Source organism: Prionailurus bengalensis, chromosome D1 (assembly GCF_016509475.1).
Source record: "Prionailurus bengalensis isolate Pbe53 chromosome D1, Fcat_Pben_1.1_paternal_pri, whole genome shotgun sequence".
NCBI lineage: Eukaryota > Metazoa > Chordata > Mammalia > Carnivora > Felidae > Prionailurus > Prionailurus bengalensis.
In genome coordinates, this window is record NC_057346.1 from 111,418,279 (window position 1) to 111,433,489 (window position 15,211).

The window sequence follows — 15,211 nt, forward strand, 5'->3', positions numbered from 1 at the left end:
TAACTGCTTTGAAAAAAGGTACCAAGGCCCAGATTTTGCCTCTAAGAAGGAAGGTTATTTTGATAATTGCAGAGGACCTGTAATTAAAGTGGTTGATCTGAGATGAATAGGTTTATGGCCTTTGGTCCTATTTGGTGCATATAAGATGGTAGTTTTCACTGGTGGTGTCAGTTCTGGGGAAGACCGAGAACAGCAGAGTCTGTCTATGACAAGTTGACAGGTGACTCCCCAGCGACCCGCCAACCTAACCCAAGTTCTTTGGGAGAAAACCCAACCGTCTTACTCCAACTTCTAAAACAACTCTAGGGTTTGGAAGAAAGACAATAGGTAGTTAGGTTTTATTCACCATTCCCTTCTTTGTCTCCTGATAACAGCCCATGACATGGCTTACTGTGGGAAATTGTATCCCCTGACCTTTTCTCATGTTTATTTTTGAGAGAGAACGTGTTGCACACGCGTGAGTGAGAGAGGGACAGAGGATCCAAAGTGAGTTCTGGGCTGAAAGCAGAGAGCCTGATGCGGGGCTCGAACGCACACCAGTCGTGAGATCGTGACCTGAGCTGAAGTTGGACGCTTAACTGACCGAGCCACCCAGGTGCCCCAGAAATTGTATTCCCTTTTATTCCCTAAATCCTAGTAAGGATTTTAAACTATATGTATGTTAACTAAAAATTAGCTGTTGAAGTGCCAGCTCCTTTCAGTTTTTCTGAGTATCCTAGTTGTATTTTTGAAAGGACTCCATTGTACTGCAGGGCCCTGGCGGTTGAACTTTGTATGTAACTTATCAGTTCATACCTAGCTTGTTTCTACCTCACAGGGCATAAGTAGAAGCTAGGGGAACTAATTTACTGAGGCCATTCATTTCCAGTCAGTTTGCTGCTTGACCAAAAGGTAAAATACATAATGTTTGCTTAAGAAGTCTACTGTGGTTTTATTTTATTTTTAAGTTTGTAGCATACCCAGTCTAAAGAACATGCACTGTGGAAATGCATATTTCAGAGTGTTCCGATTTTAAAAAATGCTCTTCTAATTCAGGATGGTGGAAAACGAAAGGACTCAGGCATTTTAAAACAGTTGCTTAAGCATTCCTGTTCCCTTGCTTAAGTAAGTATAGGAAAACAAGAAGTCACAGGCTTGGGGATTAGAGGAGTTGGGAGGTCAGGGAGGGAGGGCACCCCGTCAGAGCACACAGACCAGCGTGTGATGGCACGTCGTAACACCGCCCAGGGCAGGCTCTGAGGTTGGCAGGTGTCTTTCTCCCACGTGGTGATTTGGGGACGGAAGCATCTTCCATTTTTTGGCTCTGCCATCCCTTAGAGCCCTTCTTGTCTTCGGCATCCAGCCAGGTGCAGAGGAGAGTGCGTGGAGATTTTTATGGTTCATGGCACGTGGGGGATGACGTTGTCGTGCGCTTATCCCTACCTGCCCGAGAAGTCGGGGAAGGAGAACGGGTCTCTAGCCAGTCTCGCCCCACACCGTGTGGCCGCCCCCAGCCGAGTGGGCTGCGAGGGTCCGGGGTGGCGTCCGTGCGGGCTCAGTGATGGTGGAGAGGAAAGTTAGCGTTGGTGGGAACCTGACTTCCCCCTGAGCGAGGGATGCTAAACTTCTTCTGTAAAGGACCAGGTAGTAAATATTTTAGGCTTTGCGGACCACATTTGCTCTCTGCCACACATTCTTCTCTTTTCCTAAAACAACCCTTTAAAAATATCGAAACCATTCTTAGCATGCAGGCCGTGGGCTGGATTTGGTCTGTGGGCCGTAATTTGCCAATTCCTGCTCTTACTTCGTCATGACTAATTATCAGTCTTCTTTATAAATCCAGTATTTAATGAGTTACCTTCATAAGGTTGAAATTTGGGGAGTCCATTTTTACTTGGATTAGCTGGATATAACTATATTCTGATCCATAATTAAGGAGTGTGCCTTTATCCGTGTCTGTGGACGTTTATAGTTTCCACTTGATGGACGTGAGTGTGTATCTTGTTTATAATTAGCCAATCGTAAGGTCTTGGTAATCAGCTTTGCTTTTTTGTGATTGATTTCTTAGTATTCTTCATTTTACCTCGCCTTTCTGTATGGGATTACAAAAAATAAAAAAGACATACTACTTTAAATGAGAACTAATCTTTAAAAAAAAGACTTAAGGCTAAATTAGTAATGATGTCCAGTTTTCTGACGTCAGGTGGAGAGACTGTTCTGTTAGATGATCAGAAATTTGGTTTACAGACGAAAATAAGCACAAACTCATCTGATGTCAGTGGAGCGTTGGAAAATATTTGAATACACCTGTAGCTCTTCAGTCAGTGACTTCACTAAAGTACTTATAATAAGTAAAGTGAACTCTTCTTTCGATTTGTAGACATCCGGGGATCGAACTTTCCACGATCAACTGTGAGGCCAAGGTGTACTGACATGGATGGTTACTTTTTTTGGCCTTCTGTAAGGTGCCTTTGCTCCGTGAGCCGAACGAGAGCTCCATTATCTGTCCCAAGTGCCCGTATCTGCCCTTCAGAACAGAGCAGATTAATACGTGCTCGGAGCCCGAACACGGCCTGGGACTTGTGTGCTGGGGCTGTGTGAGAACACAGCTGTTTTCGTGCCCATACACTTCGGTTCCAAGTATGAGGCAGAGCGGTAGAGTGTACAGGTTTTAGGATTTGTGGTTCAAACTCCCGGATGAATGAGCCGTGTTGCTCCGGCAGAAGCTTGGTAGACGGTGCTGACGGCGTTACCCTGGGGAGCTTCCTTCTTTCCTCCTTTGCAGTGAGCTTTTGCTGTCGTTTTGTCTTTTTTCACGTTGTCAATTTTATTAGGGCAAAATGGCATAATAACGCCTTTTCTGTTTGCCATTTTCCACAGTCTGAAAACCAGGAAAGCATTTATGGTTTTATTGATTTCCACCATCTTTTCCCCCGAAGTTCCTTACTAGGGATATATCACCTTTGCCCTGTTTCCTTTGTAATTGGCTCAGTAGCAGAAGTAGGTTGCTCTTGTGTTTGAAGTATCCGTTTCTGTCCTTCGCTAGCAAGGGTTATAGTCGCAGCGAGCGCTCCGCCCCGCTCCTGGTCCTGGAGCAGAGAGGTCACTCGCTGGTGTGGCATGGGGGCAGTTGCCGCCCGTGCTGGGAGTTGTGACGCTGCCCTTTTAGCGTGTTCTGTGACGTCTTCTGTACATAATGGGAGGTGGCGATGCCTTATTCTTGTGCCGTCCCCCGAGCTTCGTGGTGAACGTGTCCCCGTGCAGGTGCCCCACCGCCGCTCTGCTTTCCGTGAACTGTCAGGGTAGCCCCTCTGCCCACTGTGTCTTCCTCGTGCTGCTGACTGGTGTGAGCTTATGTGTGCCTTTTGAAACATAAAGAATTTTTTTTTTTAAGCAGGGACAACTTTTATAACATCGTATTTCATAATCTTCCCTAAAACCTGTTCCCTTAAGGAGTCTTTTTTTTTTTTTTTTAAAGATTCCTTAAGACTGCTTATATTTTAAACTCCCATGATCGTCCACTTAATAGCCAAGTCACATGAAGTGGGTGTACTTTTCCATGTCCCTGAGTAACCTGCCATGGTGCACAGTCTTCTGTGCCTGGATCGATCGGTGTGACTGGCTGTATAACTAAAACTTGCCCTCCGTGATCTCTGATTTAAAAAATTTTTTGGACGGATGTGCCTGAAAATACTAAATACCCCTACCTGATCTAATATGGATGATTTAGCAAAAATAAGTAGTTCTCAGAATGTTGTGTGTGCTATACATAGGTTGTGACCTTTGCAGCTGCCTGCCTTCTGCCTAGGCTCTTCCAGCACGGGATTTTGCACGCGCGGGCGTGGAGATTAACGTGCTTTTCAGTGATCACGGTAACAGGGGCCACTGCCCTGGGTGGGTGGTAGAGCCGCAGTTGATCGGTAGGTTTGGCTTTGTCGGTGGGGGGCGGGGAGGGGGTGTTACAGGAAGTAAGTGTGTGTCTCACCAAACCCCGGCTCCGGAATTCTGCAGTGAGCATCTTGGACCCACAAGAATGACTTTTGAATAGTCCTGACCCTAATCAGGACTTTTGTTTGATGCTGTCATCTTGTCACGTGTTGCTCAAAAGTGGCATTTGAGAGCGTCTTGTTGCGGCAGCTGCAGATTACATAGTGACTCTGTGTTTCCTGTTTCCAGTTGTAACCAGTGAGGACCTCGTGTGACTCTGCAGATGGCCGTGCCCTCGCTGTTGAGGAGGGGTGGGAGGGCGAGGAGCAGGGAGTATATATGTGGCACGGTCAGTGTCAGATGGGTTTCCTAATAGCTGAGGGTGGCTCGTTTCCCTAATTCCTTAGCAACTAGCTTCCTCTTGTGTAGTTTCTTTGTGAAGAATGACACGGATCTGATCGTTTTAGGACTCTCAGCTGCGAAAGTGCTGCTTTGTGGTGGTTATTTACTTAATTCTTTCATACTCCGAAGATATGCCGGACACTTTGGTCAAGTACTAGTCACTTGTTGCTGGAAGGTGCTACCTCGGTGTCTGAATGCGCGCTTCCCCTGTAAGAGAGGGTTTACTTTCTTCCTTTCCCAGCATTACATTCTTAGCAAAGTATGGACGGCTTCATATTGTAGGTTGACATCATCCCAAGCTTTAGCGTTCTTTCAGCATTTTTAAATGAAAATTTTTTGTTTTCAATAAAAATATTTTCTTTTCTGAGAAGGAAAAGCCCTGCGAATTTTACTTATTTAGACAAGTACCTTATAGGCTCGATATGAAACTTACTGTACTTATGTGATGCAAGTTAGCATTTTAGACTGTGAAACTAAGCTGAAATTTGAAAAGTTAATATGTAAAGTTGAAATTTTATTTGAAATACTCTCTGCGTTTTGTTTAGACCAGCATGTTTTGGAAATTTGATCTTCATTCATCATCCCACATAGACACACTTCTAGAAAGAGAAGATGTAACACTGAAGGAGTTAATGGATGAGGAAGATGTTTTACAGGAATGTAAAGCTCAGAACCGCAAACTTATAGAGTTTCTGTTAAAAGCAGAATGTCTCGAAGATTTAGTCTCATTCATTATAGAAGAACCACCTCAAGACATGGATGAAAAGATCAGATACAAGTAAGAAAATTCAATCTTCTCTTTAGGGTGGGACTGAAGTGAAGTGGGGTAGAATCTTATCCTTGTCCAGCAATTCCCCAGGGCCGTCGTAGACCATTTAGAGTGTTAAGATGGTCAAGAGTGACAGACTCGGTGGAGCATGTAATCCATTCTAGAACCAAGTCCAGTGAAATCATAGGGTTTTAAAAAGGAGTGTTCTGAATTGCAGTCAGAAGGCTTTGTGGCAGGGCAACATGCTTTGTAAACAGTGATGAAGTTTCTTAAAATAGTAAGACGATTCAAGTAAGTATTTTCTCTTCTTTGCAAATAGGAAGCTAGAGATTACGTGACTGCCCGAGATCATATGGCAGGTCTAAGCCAGAGCTTGGGTTATGAAGACCGTTACTGATCAAATAAATTCTGACCTTCGTTAACTTCAGGGAACGGGGTCTTGGTGAACGTGAGTGGAGCTAAATTTAACTAGCTAGCGCCTTGGATCACCGTGGCGAGTTTACGTCCTCATCACTAGTTTCATCTGCTTACGGCAGAGCAGTAGTGCGCCGGGGTCCTTTATCCCTGTGTCTTGACCGCACTTGGACTGCACACTCCTACCAACTCCTGGTGAGCACTCCGTGTGTATTTAAAGTACCTAGGTCTCAGGGAGCTGTCCCTCCATGTCCAACTGTGTTGAAAGATTTGACTCCGTACCCCCCACACCCGCCCCCCAAAATAGGACAGATTCGGGAACAAAAAGCCATTGATTCTGCATTAAATAAACTTAACAGAATAGGAGGAATTAAGGCTTTTAGTAGATCCTTCTTTGCCCTTTCTCCCCCAGTCTGTTCTTCTTTTCAGATATCTTTTTATTTCTTTCTGGGGAGAATTTTGCTGTCAGAGAAATAATACTTATTAATGCCTTCAAGTTGCTAGCGACTTGGACCTTCAAGGAGGTGAGGTTATGTTCTCTGCCGGCCATTAAGATTGACAGTTAGCATTGGTGACAGCCTCTACTCAGGTCAGTGCCCCGAAAAGGAAGAGGAAAGAAATTTCGCAGCAGGATCACTGGCGTACTCGCGTCCCCCAGCAGCCGTTTTGGAATTCCCTTCACGGTGAACAACCCACACGTGTGGGTGCCGCTCGTCTGGGGCTTGTCCTGGCAGGAGCCAGTGCGCTGCGGGCTTCGCACCCAGCCCACCTGGGAGGGGTGTCGACCTCCCCTCTTGGAACGCTTGAGCCAAAGGGCTTACCCTTCTGGGTCGGTTTCCTCACCTGCTGAACGAAGCTAATACCTCTGTGACTGGGAAGAGCAGGCACAGCACGTCTTCTGGAAGGTGCTTAGTTCACCGAAAAGTAGTCACGGCTTCTGTAGTACCGCCATGCTGGTGTTCTTTTGTGTTCCCTTTGAGGTTGCAAGAGCAGCTGTGCCTCCCTGGCCATGTGGCCTTCCGGATGGCACCGTCTTGAGGGAGCTTGACTTGAGCTGGGCAGGTGAGTTCTCCGCTGTAGTTCTGGCCTGGGAGGAGCCACGGGCCGTGTGTAAGGTACACAATACACATAGCTAGATGCGCAGCAGGGTGTTTCAGATGGGACCTGAAAGCTCTTGGGGGTTAAGGTCGACTTAGAGTCATCTCAGGAAATTTAGACTAGTGTTTTATAGAGTCTGGGTGATGGAATGATTTCTGTGTTTTGTGAACCTCATAACTGTATTAGTCTCACATGTGGATTGAACTCCTCACTGTTCTAAGCTGATGATCATACACAAGGTGTTAAAGGTTTGTCATTCTGTGCTAACCTTTTTAATTTTAATGACAGATACCTCCGTCCTAAACTATTTAGCAGAAATTTGATCCAGCAGAACTTTAAGCCCTGGTTCCTAAGTAGTAGAATAATAAATCCTAAAGCTAAGGTGCTGTTGTTTGGGTCAAGGTTCCCGCAGGGGGGCTGGGGGCAAGAGGAGAGCAGGAGGGGCTGCCGCCCTGAAGGCCAAGGGAAGCCAGGCTTCGGGAAGGAGAGATGGGACAAGTGGGTCGGGGCCGCTGCGCACAGGCCCCGTGACCGTTGGTGTCCGCGGCACAGAGCACGTGGGCCCCGGCAGCGTGCGTTCTCTGGAGGGGCGGAGGGGAGAGCCCGGCCGGGAGCTCTCTGAGGAGGAACTGGTGGCAAAGCAGAGACAGCTCTTCTGGCTAGTTTCCCTGGAAAGGAGCAGAGAGAGCAAGTGGGCGCTGCGGGCAGCTAGGAGTCAGGAGGGGTGTGCTGGTGGTGTCCTCCCCGGTGGGAGAAGTAGTGGGGGGTTTCTGTGCCGGTGAGGCCGTGTGCAGTGCAGTGGGAAATGACGGGGCAGAGGGGGGGAGCCATCCAGGGACGTGCTGTGCCTAAGCAGGCGGGAGGCCGTGTGGTCAGAAGGACAAGGGGAGGGAGGCTTTAGGAGCAGAGTCGGCCCCGGGGATGGGGAGGAGGAAGGAGCCCAGATGCAGGTGGGGGTGTAGCTACAGAGGAATCGGGGGGTCAGAGCCTGTGCTGGGGCCGGTGGGGGGGGGGGGAGGGTGGCGCTTGCCGCAGGGTGGGATGGCGGGGGTCTTGGGGTGTTTTAGAAGCTCGTTTAATGTTTGAGAGGTAGGGAAGGGGAGAGAGAGAGGACCCCAGCCTGTCCAGAACCAGGACCTTGAGCCTTTCGTATAGTGCCCAGGCCCATACGTGTGCCTGTTTATCTAGGTCGTGTGTCTCAGTCACTGTGCAAAAACAGGTGAAAAATTCATTGAAAAAAGTTTTTAAATGCCTGTGGCCTCTTCTGGACCTCGTGTGTCAGAATTTGGAGAATACACGCTACACGTTTGGTTTGCGGCCACGGTTGAGGCCACTACCTTTTACCGGTCCTTTATTTGCCAGCAATTTCAAATTGGGGTAATTGAGACAATGTTCCCCCAACATCGTCCCCCAGTGTTCCCCGTAGTAGCATTTCGGAAGTTTTGTAAAGTGGAAAATACAGAGGAATAAAAAGTTAGCTTTTGTTTATTCCAGGCCTCCTTCCCAGTATTTCATATGTCATAGCCTTCCACGTGAGGTAAATGCTGTTATCTTAATTTTGCAGACTTGGAAACTGAGGCCCAGGGAGGCTAAGGAACTTGCCCAAGGTCATGCAGCTTGTAAGTGGTAGAGGTGGAGTCTGAACCTAGGCGGTGCGACTCCAGAAGCTGCACCTGCACCCCTGCACGATCCTGCCCCTGGCACAACGGTGACTTTATGTTGTGGCGTCTTTGAGCCCGTATGTTCCACAGAGTAGGAGAGAGAGACTTTAATTTGAGCCACAGAAGAGAGCTGTTTGATAATATGATCTTGACGCCCACACGCCTTCCAGTTCTGTTGTCTGTCTTTTCCCTACAAAGGTTCTTCTGGGGACGCTCTTCTTGCTCTGTTCCGTCTTCCGACCTCACCCCAGACCCTCGCAGAGGCTGCGGCTTTCTGGTCTGCCAGGGGCCTCGCAGCAGGCAGCCCTGGGGCGCCTCGGGGGGTGTGGCGTGTGTTCTAGACTGCAGTCCTCCCTCTTTCTTGTCCTACAGCCACTTGTGGCTGTTCTGTCACCTCCCTATCCTGGTCAGCCTTTGACTGGCCACTCCAGAGGACTAGTTGGTTCTGGATCCTGGCTGCTTGACGGGGCGGAAGTAAGAGCAGCGAAGTGAGCTTGTGGCTAGAACAGCCGTGGCGTCTCCATTTGTTGCCATTGAAAACAGACGGGAAACTGTGGTAGAAGGAGCGAGTGGAGAAGACGGATGGGCTGCCTGGTTTTCAGAGAGAGAGAGTGCTCTGGTGGGCAGAGGCAAGCATGCTTTCGGGGCGCAGGTGTGTCCAGGGCCGTAGGGTCTGCGGAGAGGTCTGCGTCCCACAGCAGCGAGGTCTGACGGGGGCTGATCCTGGACCACCTTGCAAGGCTGGCTTGGAGAGCTCTTTTCCCGTATGCCGTTTTTCCACTTGGGTAGCTAGCTCAGGCTGACATCCACCTCTCCGCTTCCCTATGTTAGAAGATTTGTTCTCTCAAGATGTGACCTGGACTGGACGCTTGGTAAGCGCCCCCAAAACAGCTTTCTGGTGCCATTTGCAACCCATGTGAAAATAGGCGTGGCCGGTCTCGGAACCTGCATGTGTCTTGAGCGAGTACTTACGAGGTGCTGTGTGCAGGGCGGTTTCCTGGACACCAGCGTCCCCCGTGGTCGTCCTACGAGCCGGGCCACTTCCCACGTCAGAGCAGGCTGCTCAGGGCTGCAGCCCGAGGCTCTTAGCTGCCGCATCTCGCCAGGCCTGTCCTGTGGGAGAAGGCCCACGCCCTGCGGCGTGGCCTCCCCAGGCTCCCGAGCCCTGGCTGTGCTCTAGTTTTGTTGGGGAAAACGTATCCTGTTACAGCTTGCTTTAGAAGTAATTTTTGAGACACGGTAGAAAATTCACTTTCAGCTACAGGTTGGACAGAATGGATTGACATGCTTTTCTAATTCCCAAAGGTGATTTTGTTTTCACAAAATTTTAGGAAGCCTTTCTGATTTGTGTTTTTACTTTATGTGATGAAACTGTTAATACAGATGATGATACAAGTGTCCTGTTCTTCTAGGTACCCAAATATATCTTGTGAGTTGCTCACTTCTGATGTCTCCCAGATGAATGATAGACTGGGAGAAGATGAGTCCTTGCTAATGAAATTATATAGCTTCCTCCTAAACGATTCCCCCTTGAACCCACTACTTGCCAGTTTCTTCAGCAAGGTGCTAAGTATTCTTATCAGCAGAAAACCAGAACAGGTAAATATTATTTTCCAAAAGGTAAGTATTAGGGCTGATCATCCCCCTGAGATGATCCCCCAATCATTTTGTTGCTTCAGTGTTCTGAGTGTGCCGTAAGTCCAGGTTCTGTAGAGGAAGAGTGTACTTGAAATATACTGACTTACCACCGATTCACACGTTAATGAGCGTGTTCCCACTTGACGTGTTCTTTTCCCAGTGCCCCACAGCTCCGTTTTTTGCTTTACTTTGGTTTCCTCTTTTGACATATTTGGAGCATGAGAATGTGGGGTGTCCATCTGCGAAGGTAGCGAGCGGCGTGGCTCCTACCGAGTGGTTGAAGGGTCGTAGTGACTCTGGCAAAGTAAATTTTTAATTATCATTATTATTTATTTACTTTTTGCGTTCCCCTAATGATGAACACAACAGATGAGGCTTTAAATCAAAAAGCTTTTCTAGAAATGTAATTGATGATTAGTTTATGCCAATGGTCTGATTCCACTCAAAAACTTAAGTGTTTAGCGTGAGACGTCTCTGTTCAGACTGCTGTTCCTGTCCAGTAGCGCTGGGGGCAGAAATTCCTACGTTACTATTGTGGCAGGAGCCTCCCCCTCCCGTCCCCCCTCCCCAAACCCTCACGTCTGTTTTGTTCCTAAACATTTCAGATCCGCGTGGGAAATTTGTATTCTAAGGATCTGTGGCGTGTGTAGTGGTTCTCAAAGTAGGGTTCCTGGACATGAGTGCCACCTGAGAATTTGTTAGAAATGCAAGTTCTAACCACCTCACACCTAATGGATCAGACACTCTGGGGGTGGGGCCCAGCGATCTGGGATTTTTAATAAGCCTTCTTGGATGACTCTGATGACAATTTGAGAATCACAGCTGTGGTGGATATTGGTGTGAAAAAGGACGTGCTTACCAGGAGATTACGATCCGCTTACGGAAACACGCACCCAAGGAGCCACGAGGGCCTCGACGCTCAAGCACAGACAGATCTGCCAGAGAGCAGCGAGCAAGGGTGTGATGACCGGGTGCAGTTGGTCCAGCCGGCCGGGCCTGGCCTCCTTCCTGATGGAAAACAGGCTCCGTGACCCGTCCTTGCTGTCAGCAGAGGGTTGAAGCTATTTTAGGCCCAGTCCGTCTGTCTGTGCCAAGGCAGAGTTTAGAAAGACGAGGTTGTTCTTTTCACGTTCTTAATTAAGCAGCATTACCCTCCTAAATGAGTTGGGATTGAAGTTCTCTTTTCTTAGAGAGTGAATCCCCAGTCATGATCACTGTAACCCAGGTTGTCTTCCCCTGTTCTGCCTGCTGGGGAGAAGTGACAGCGCTGCTGGGTCTTATCCCATCAGCCCCAGTTACTCCTGGTCCTTTAGGATGGTTGTAGCCATTATCGAAACAGGTCTTTACACCTTCGGCGTGCCTTTTCTTTTCCCTCTGTGCTGGGGGAGTCCGAATCCCCGGGTCCCGGTTCTCACCAGACCTTCACTGTAGAGCCAGAACGCGCTGGAAGCTTTCTGGGACTCAGCATTTGCACGGCCTTCCGGGTCAGACCTCTCTGTGCAGAGGTGACGGCACGTGCCGATTAAATGCTGAGAGACGGGCCTGGCCGCTCTGTTGTTTGTTGTGCTTCTTGGCTTAGGACTCTGAGTGGAGTCACCCCTGCTCTTCTCGCTGTAGGAAGAGCTCAAACCTAGCGCCTCTCTCTCCCGTTGAGAGCTAAGAGTGTGAACGAAGGTGTCCCATCACATGATGTGTCATTAGGAAGGGGCTGTGCAGCTGCAGGTGACGAAAACCACGTCGACTCCGTCTGGCTTAACCGACACGGACGTTCGTTCGCTCACGGGGCAGGAAGTCGAGCCGTGGGACGCCTTCCGTGTTGGGGGCTCGCACGTCAGGAGTGTCCTCCTCCGTCTGGGACGTGTTGCCGTCCTGGCTCTGCTGGCCACGGCACTGGCTGCAGTTTGTGCCTTGGGGCCCCACGTCCGGCGCCTTGCCACTGAATCCTGCAGTATTTGGGGCACATCTGACTTTTTCCTCTTTGCTCCTCTCCTCGTGCTTTTAAAAACCGTGTGACTCAGCTGTGAGTGGATTAACTTCTTGAAAGTTTCTGTTACGACGTGTCTAGAGAAGCAACGTATGATGGTTAGTCCTGCACTTGTGCCCGGTGGTGTGGAGCAGTTTCTGTCACCCCTGGCTCTTAGGCTTCTCCACGTGGGACAATGGCAGGATTGTGGCTTTTGTGGCATACAGATCTAAGTTTAAACCTCAGGGCAGCCACGGTTTGGCCCTGGCGACATACTGAACTGGTCTGCGCCTCGGTTTCCTCATCTGTAACGCCGAGTGGGGCAGCCTCACCTCGAGGGCTCTCGAGAGGTTTCGGTGAGATTAGCGGCTGCCACGCTGGTCGTGTTGCTTCTGGGACTTGCGAAGGGACCCCGGGTGGCTCCGGACAGAAGGCGCAGCAGGGTGTGCAGGACAGAACCAGCTCCCTCTTCTGGCACAGAAGAGAGACCCAGGTGGCCTCTGGGTGTTTCCACGTCCCTTCTGTGTAGCCGCCCGTCCCTCCCTCACCCCCTCCCTGTGGGAACCCGGTCAGGTGAACCCAGATGAAACCCAGATGTGATGTTTCTCTAGCAGGTCACTTAGCCACTTAGACTGACGTAGAAATGCTTTTTGCTTTGAATTTTTTTTCTTAACTTGCTGGAGTCTAATTAGGATTTTGAATATTCTGCATTTCCGTGCAAAGTCTAATGGACTTATATTTATGTCCATAAACTGTTAAATGGTATATTCTCATGCTCATTATTAGGGTATTAAATTCTTTATCCTTATTCTTTGAAAGTTAGTAATGACAGTGAACAGAAAAAGACTCTGTTATGATGTGTTTATATTAAGGAATGCGTGATACTTGGGGAGATTTTTTTCCTAAGGGGTTTGCGTACCGTAACAGCCAGCAGCTCTCCGGTTTTATGTCTGATGACTGACTCCGTGTCTGCCAGTCCTCGGCGGAAGGTGGTGGTGGGCTCTGAGGGGGCGGGTCCGGGGGTCAGGGCGGGGTAGGACCTAAAGTTGACAGTTCCGCCCATTTCCATGTCTTTCAGTTTCGGTTTGTTCTCCTCTAGATCGTGGATTTCTTAAAGAAGAAACGTGATTTTGTAGACCTTATTATAAAGCACATAGGAACTTCGGCCATCATGGATTTGTTGCTCAGGCTCCTGACGTGCATCGAGCCTCCGCAGCCCAGGCAGGATGTTCTGAATGTGAGTAGACTCATGACCCCCACACCGGGGCTGCTGGGAGCTGGGAGCCCGGAGGGATTCCAGGAGGTTGGGAGAGGAGAGTTGTCTGGGAAACCGGGGCAGGGGTGAGGGGTGGGGGGGAGAGGGCAGGGGGAGGAAGGAAGGTCGTTCGTAGGAAGAGATGCAGGTTTTGCGGGATTGGTTTTCCAGGTGTGCACGTCTGTAGGTGCCTGGGATGCTTTGGGAGGGGCTCTCCAGCCTTTGCCGGTTTGTTTCTCGGCGGGATGGGTCGAGGATGGGTCTTAGAGCTGCCCTGGTGCGAGCGGAAGATTGGGAGTGAGAGATCTTGTCTGCATCCGCTCCGCTCCACGGCGTCACTCTGGAGACCGTGGCCACCCTGCAGGGTCTGGCCGCAAGGACACGTGTGGCTGTTTCCAGGAAATCCGTCTTCACAAGTAACTTTCTTCTTGTGGGTAGTTAGGAGCGTGGGATAAGAGGGAGAATGGAGATTGATTTTCAAAAGCACACATTTTAGAATTCTGGTAGGTGATGATTCTCGGATCCGTGTGCCTCTCGAAGAGCTTTCTTAAGTGGAGTCTGGGTGGACCGAGTAACTTAAAGATGAAGTTCCTCACGGGCTCTTATCTTTGCCTGTTCTTCTTGTCTTCTGGCTCCTCCTCTCTCATTCTCCTCACTGCCTTCTTCCGGAACCTTCCCCAGTCCAGTCCATCCTTAATAGTCCACTTTGAACCTTATTAGCACTTACTTGTTTCCTTGAAGTCCGTTTTATTGGCAATGCCTTTCTTATTTTACATACGTATGTATATATATATGTACATATGTATGTATTTTGAGAGAGAGCTCACGCGAATGGGGGGAAGGGCAGAGGGAGAGGGAGACACAAAATCCGAAGCAGGCTTCGGACCCTGAACTGACAGCACAGAGCCCTTTGCGGGGCTCGAACTCACAGACTGTGAGATCATGACCTGAGCTGAAGTCGGACGCCTAACTGACCAAGCCACCCAGGCGCCCCGGAGTATTCAGTGCTTCTTAATGGATGTGGGGCAGGTTAGCTCAGAGTCCTCAGTTTGCCTCCTTTTCCCTGGGTGGTCAGGACCCTCCGCCCCGTCCCCTCAGACATCACCCGGGAGCTCAGCACCCCCCCCCCCCCCGCCCTGCTGAATCAAAGTCTGCGCTTGAGCAAGACACCCAGGAGGGGGATTCACGTCCCCGTTTTAAAACTGGTCTTAAAATGTGAAGTGGGACCTCTAGCTGTGTGCCCTCTGGTAGCTTCGTGTGCATTTCCTTTGGGCACCGGCCTCCTTGAGGACCAGACAGCTGGGCCTTCAGCGAAGTGTGTTTGATTTCTTGCCACCTGGCGCCACGCCTCCCCCCTGTCCCCAGTCTCCTTTAACCTTTGGGTTTTGCTCGTTTGGGGTTGTTTTTGTTTTTGTGTGTCCTTTCGCGGTTGCGAGTGCTTTGTTTGTTACGGTGTTCCTGTCCGTGCGCAACTAATACTCCACTAGCTGACTTGTGATTTATTCTTCCTCACTCCTTTCCTCTTCCTGTTGGCAGTCCCAGCAGTACCTCACGTGTGGAGGGGAGATTGTTCTGGTCAGGATACCAGCTCTTTACGAACTCGTGACGGGGCAGACAAACTCTCCTGCTGTGGGGTACTGCCCCTGTGCTTCCTGTGGCTGCTTTGGTTTTGAGTCTGAAGGTTCATCATATGTTTTAACCCAGAGGCCTGATACCAAATACTGCTTTCGTCAGTGTTTCTGAAGCTGTCTGAAAGCGAAGATGTACATACTCTTATAGAAGATGTATAAATTCCACCTCCCCTCAACAGTCAGAACACAGACCCTTTTAGTGGGTGGTGTCTGAGAATTGCTCTGTGGCCGAGAAGCTGATGGTAGAATTTCTATGTGTGGGAACTGTAATTTGGGGCATAGTTGGTACTGTTGGCTGCTGTTTAAATAATATATTCACTGGCATTTTCCTTGGGGGACTTTTAATTTCCTGTAGTGTTCAAAGTCCAGAGAAACCTGTAACATTCCACTTAAAATGTGATGGATATGTCCAAGTATGTTAATCTTCATTGGGGCTTGAACAAAAGCCACGCATTGCTATGATTACCTCTACAA

At 49.2% G+C, this 15,211-nt stretch overlaps 1 protein-coding gene across 31 annotated transcripts in view; it reads left to right on the forward strand.

The window, feature by feature from the left end:
* Positions 1–15,211, forward strand: part of PPP6R3 (protein phosphatase 6 regulatory subunit 3) — a 136,520-nt gene that overhangs the window by 62,699 nt on the left and 58,610 nt on the right. For 29 of the 31 annotated variants that reach the window (XM_043581908.1, XM_043581910.1, XM_043581909.1 and 26 more), the window contains 3 exons: positions 4,854–5,086; positions 9,663–9,849; positions 12,951–13,088. In XM_043581908.1, coding sequence (XP_043437843.1) covers positions 4,860–5,086; positions 9,663–9,849; positions 12,951–13,088 — 552 coding nt within the window. In that variant the 5' untranslated portion in view covers positions 4,854–4,859. Of the gene's footprint in view, positions 1–4,853; positions 5,087–5,418; positions 5,687–9,662; positions 9,850–12,950; positions 13,089–15,211 lie in introns of those variants that run through there. The other 2 variants (XM_043581907.1, XM_043581914.1) reach the window with 2 other exon arrangements.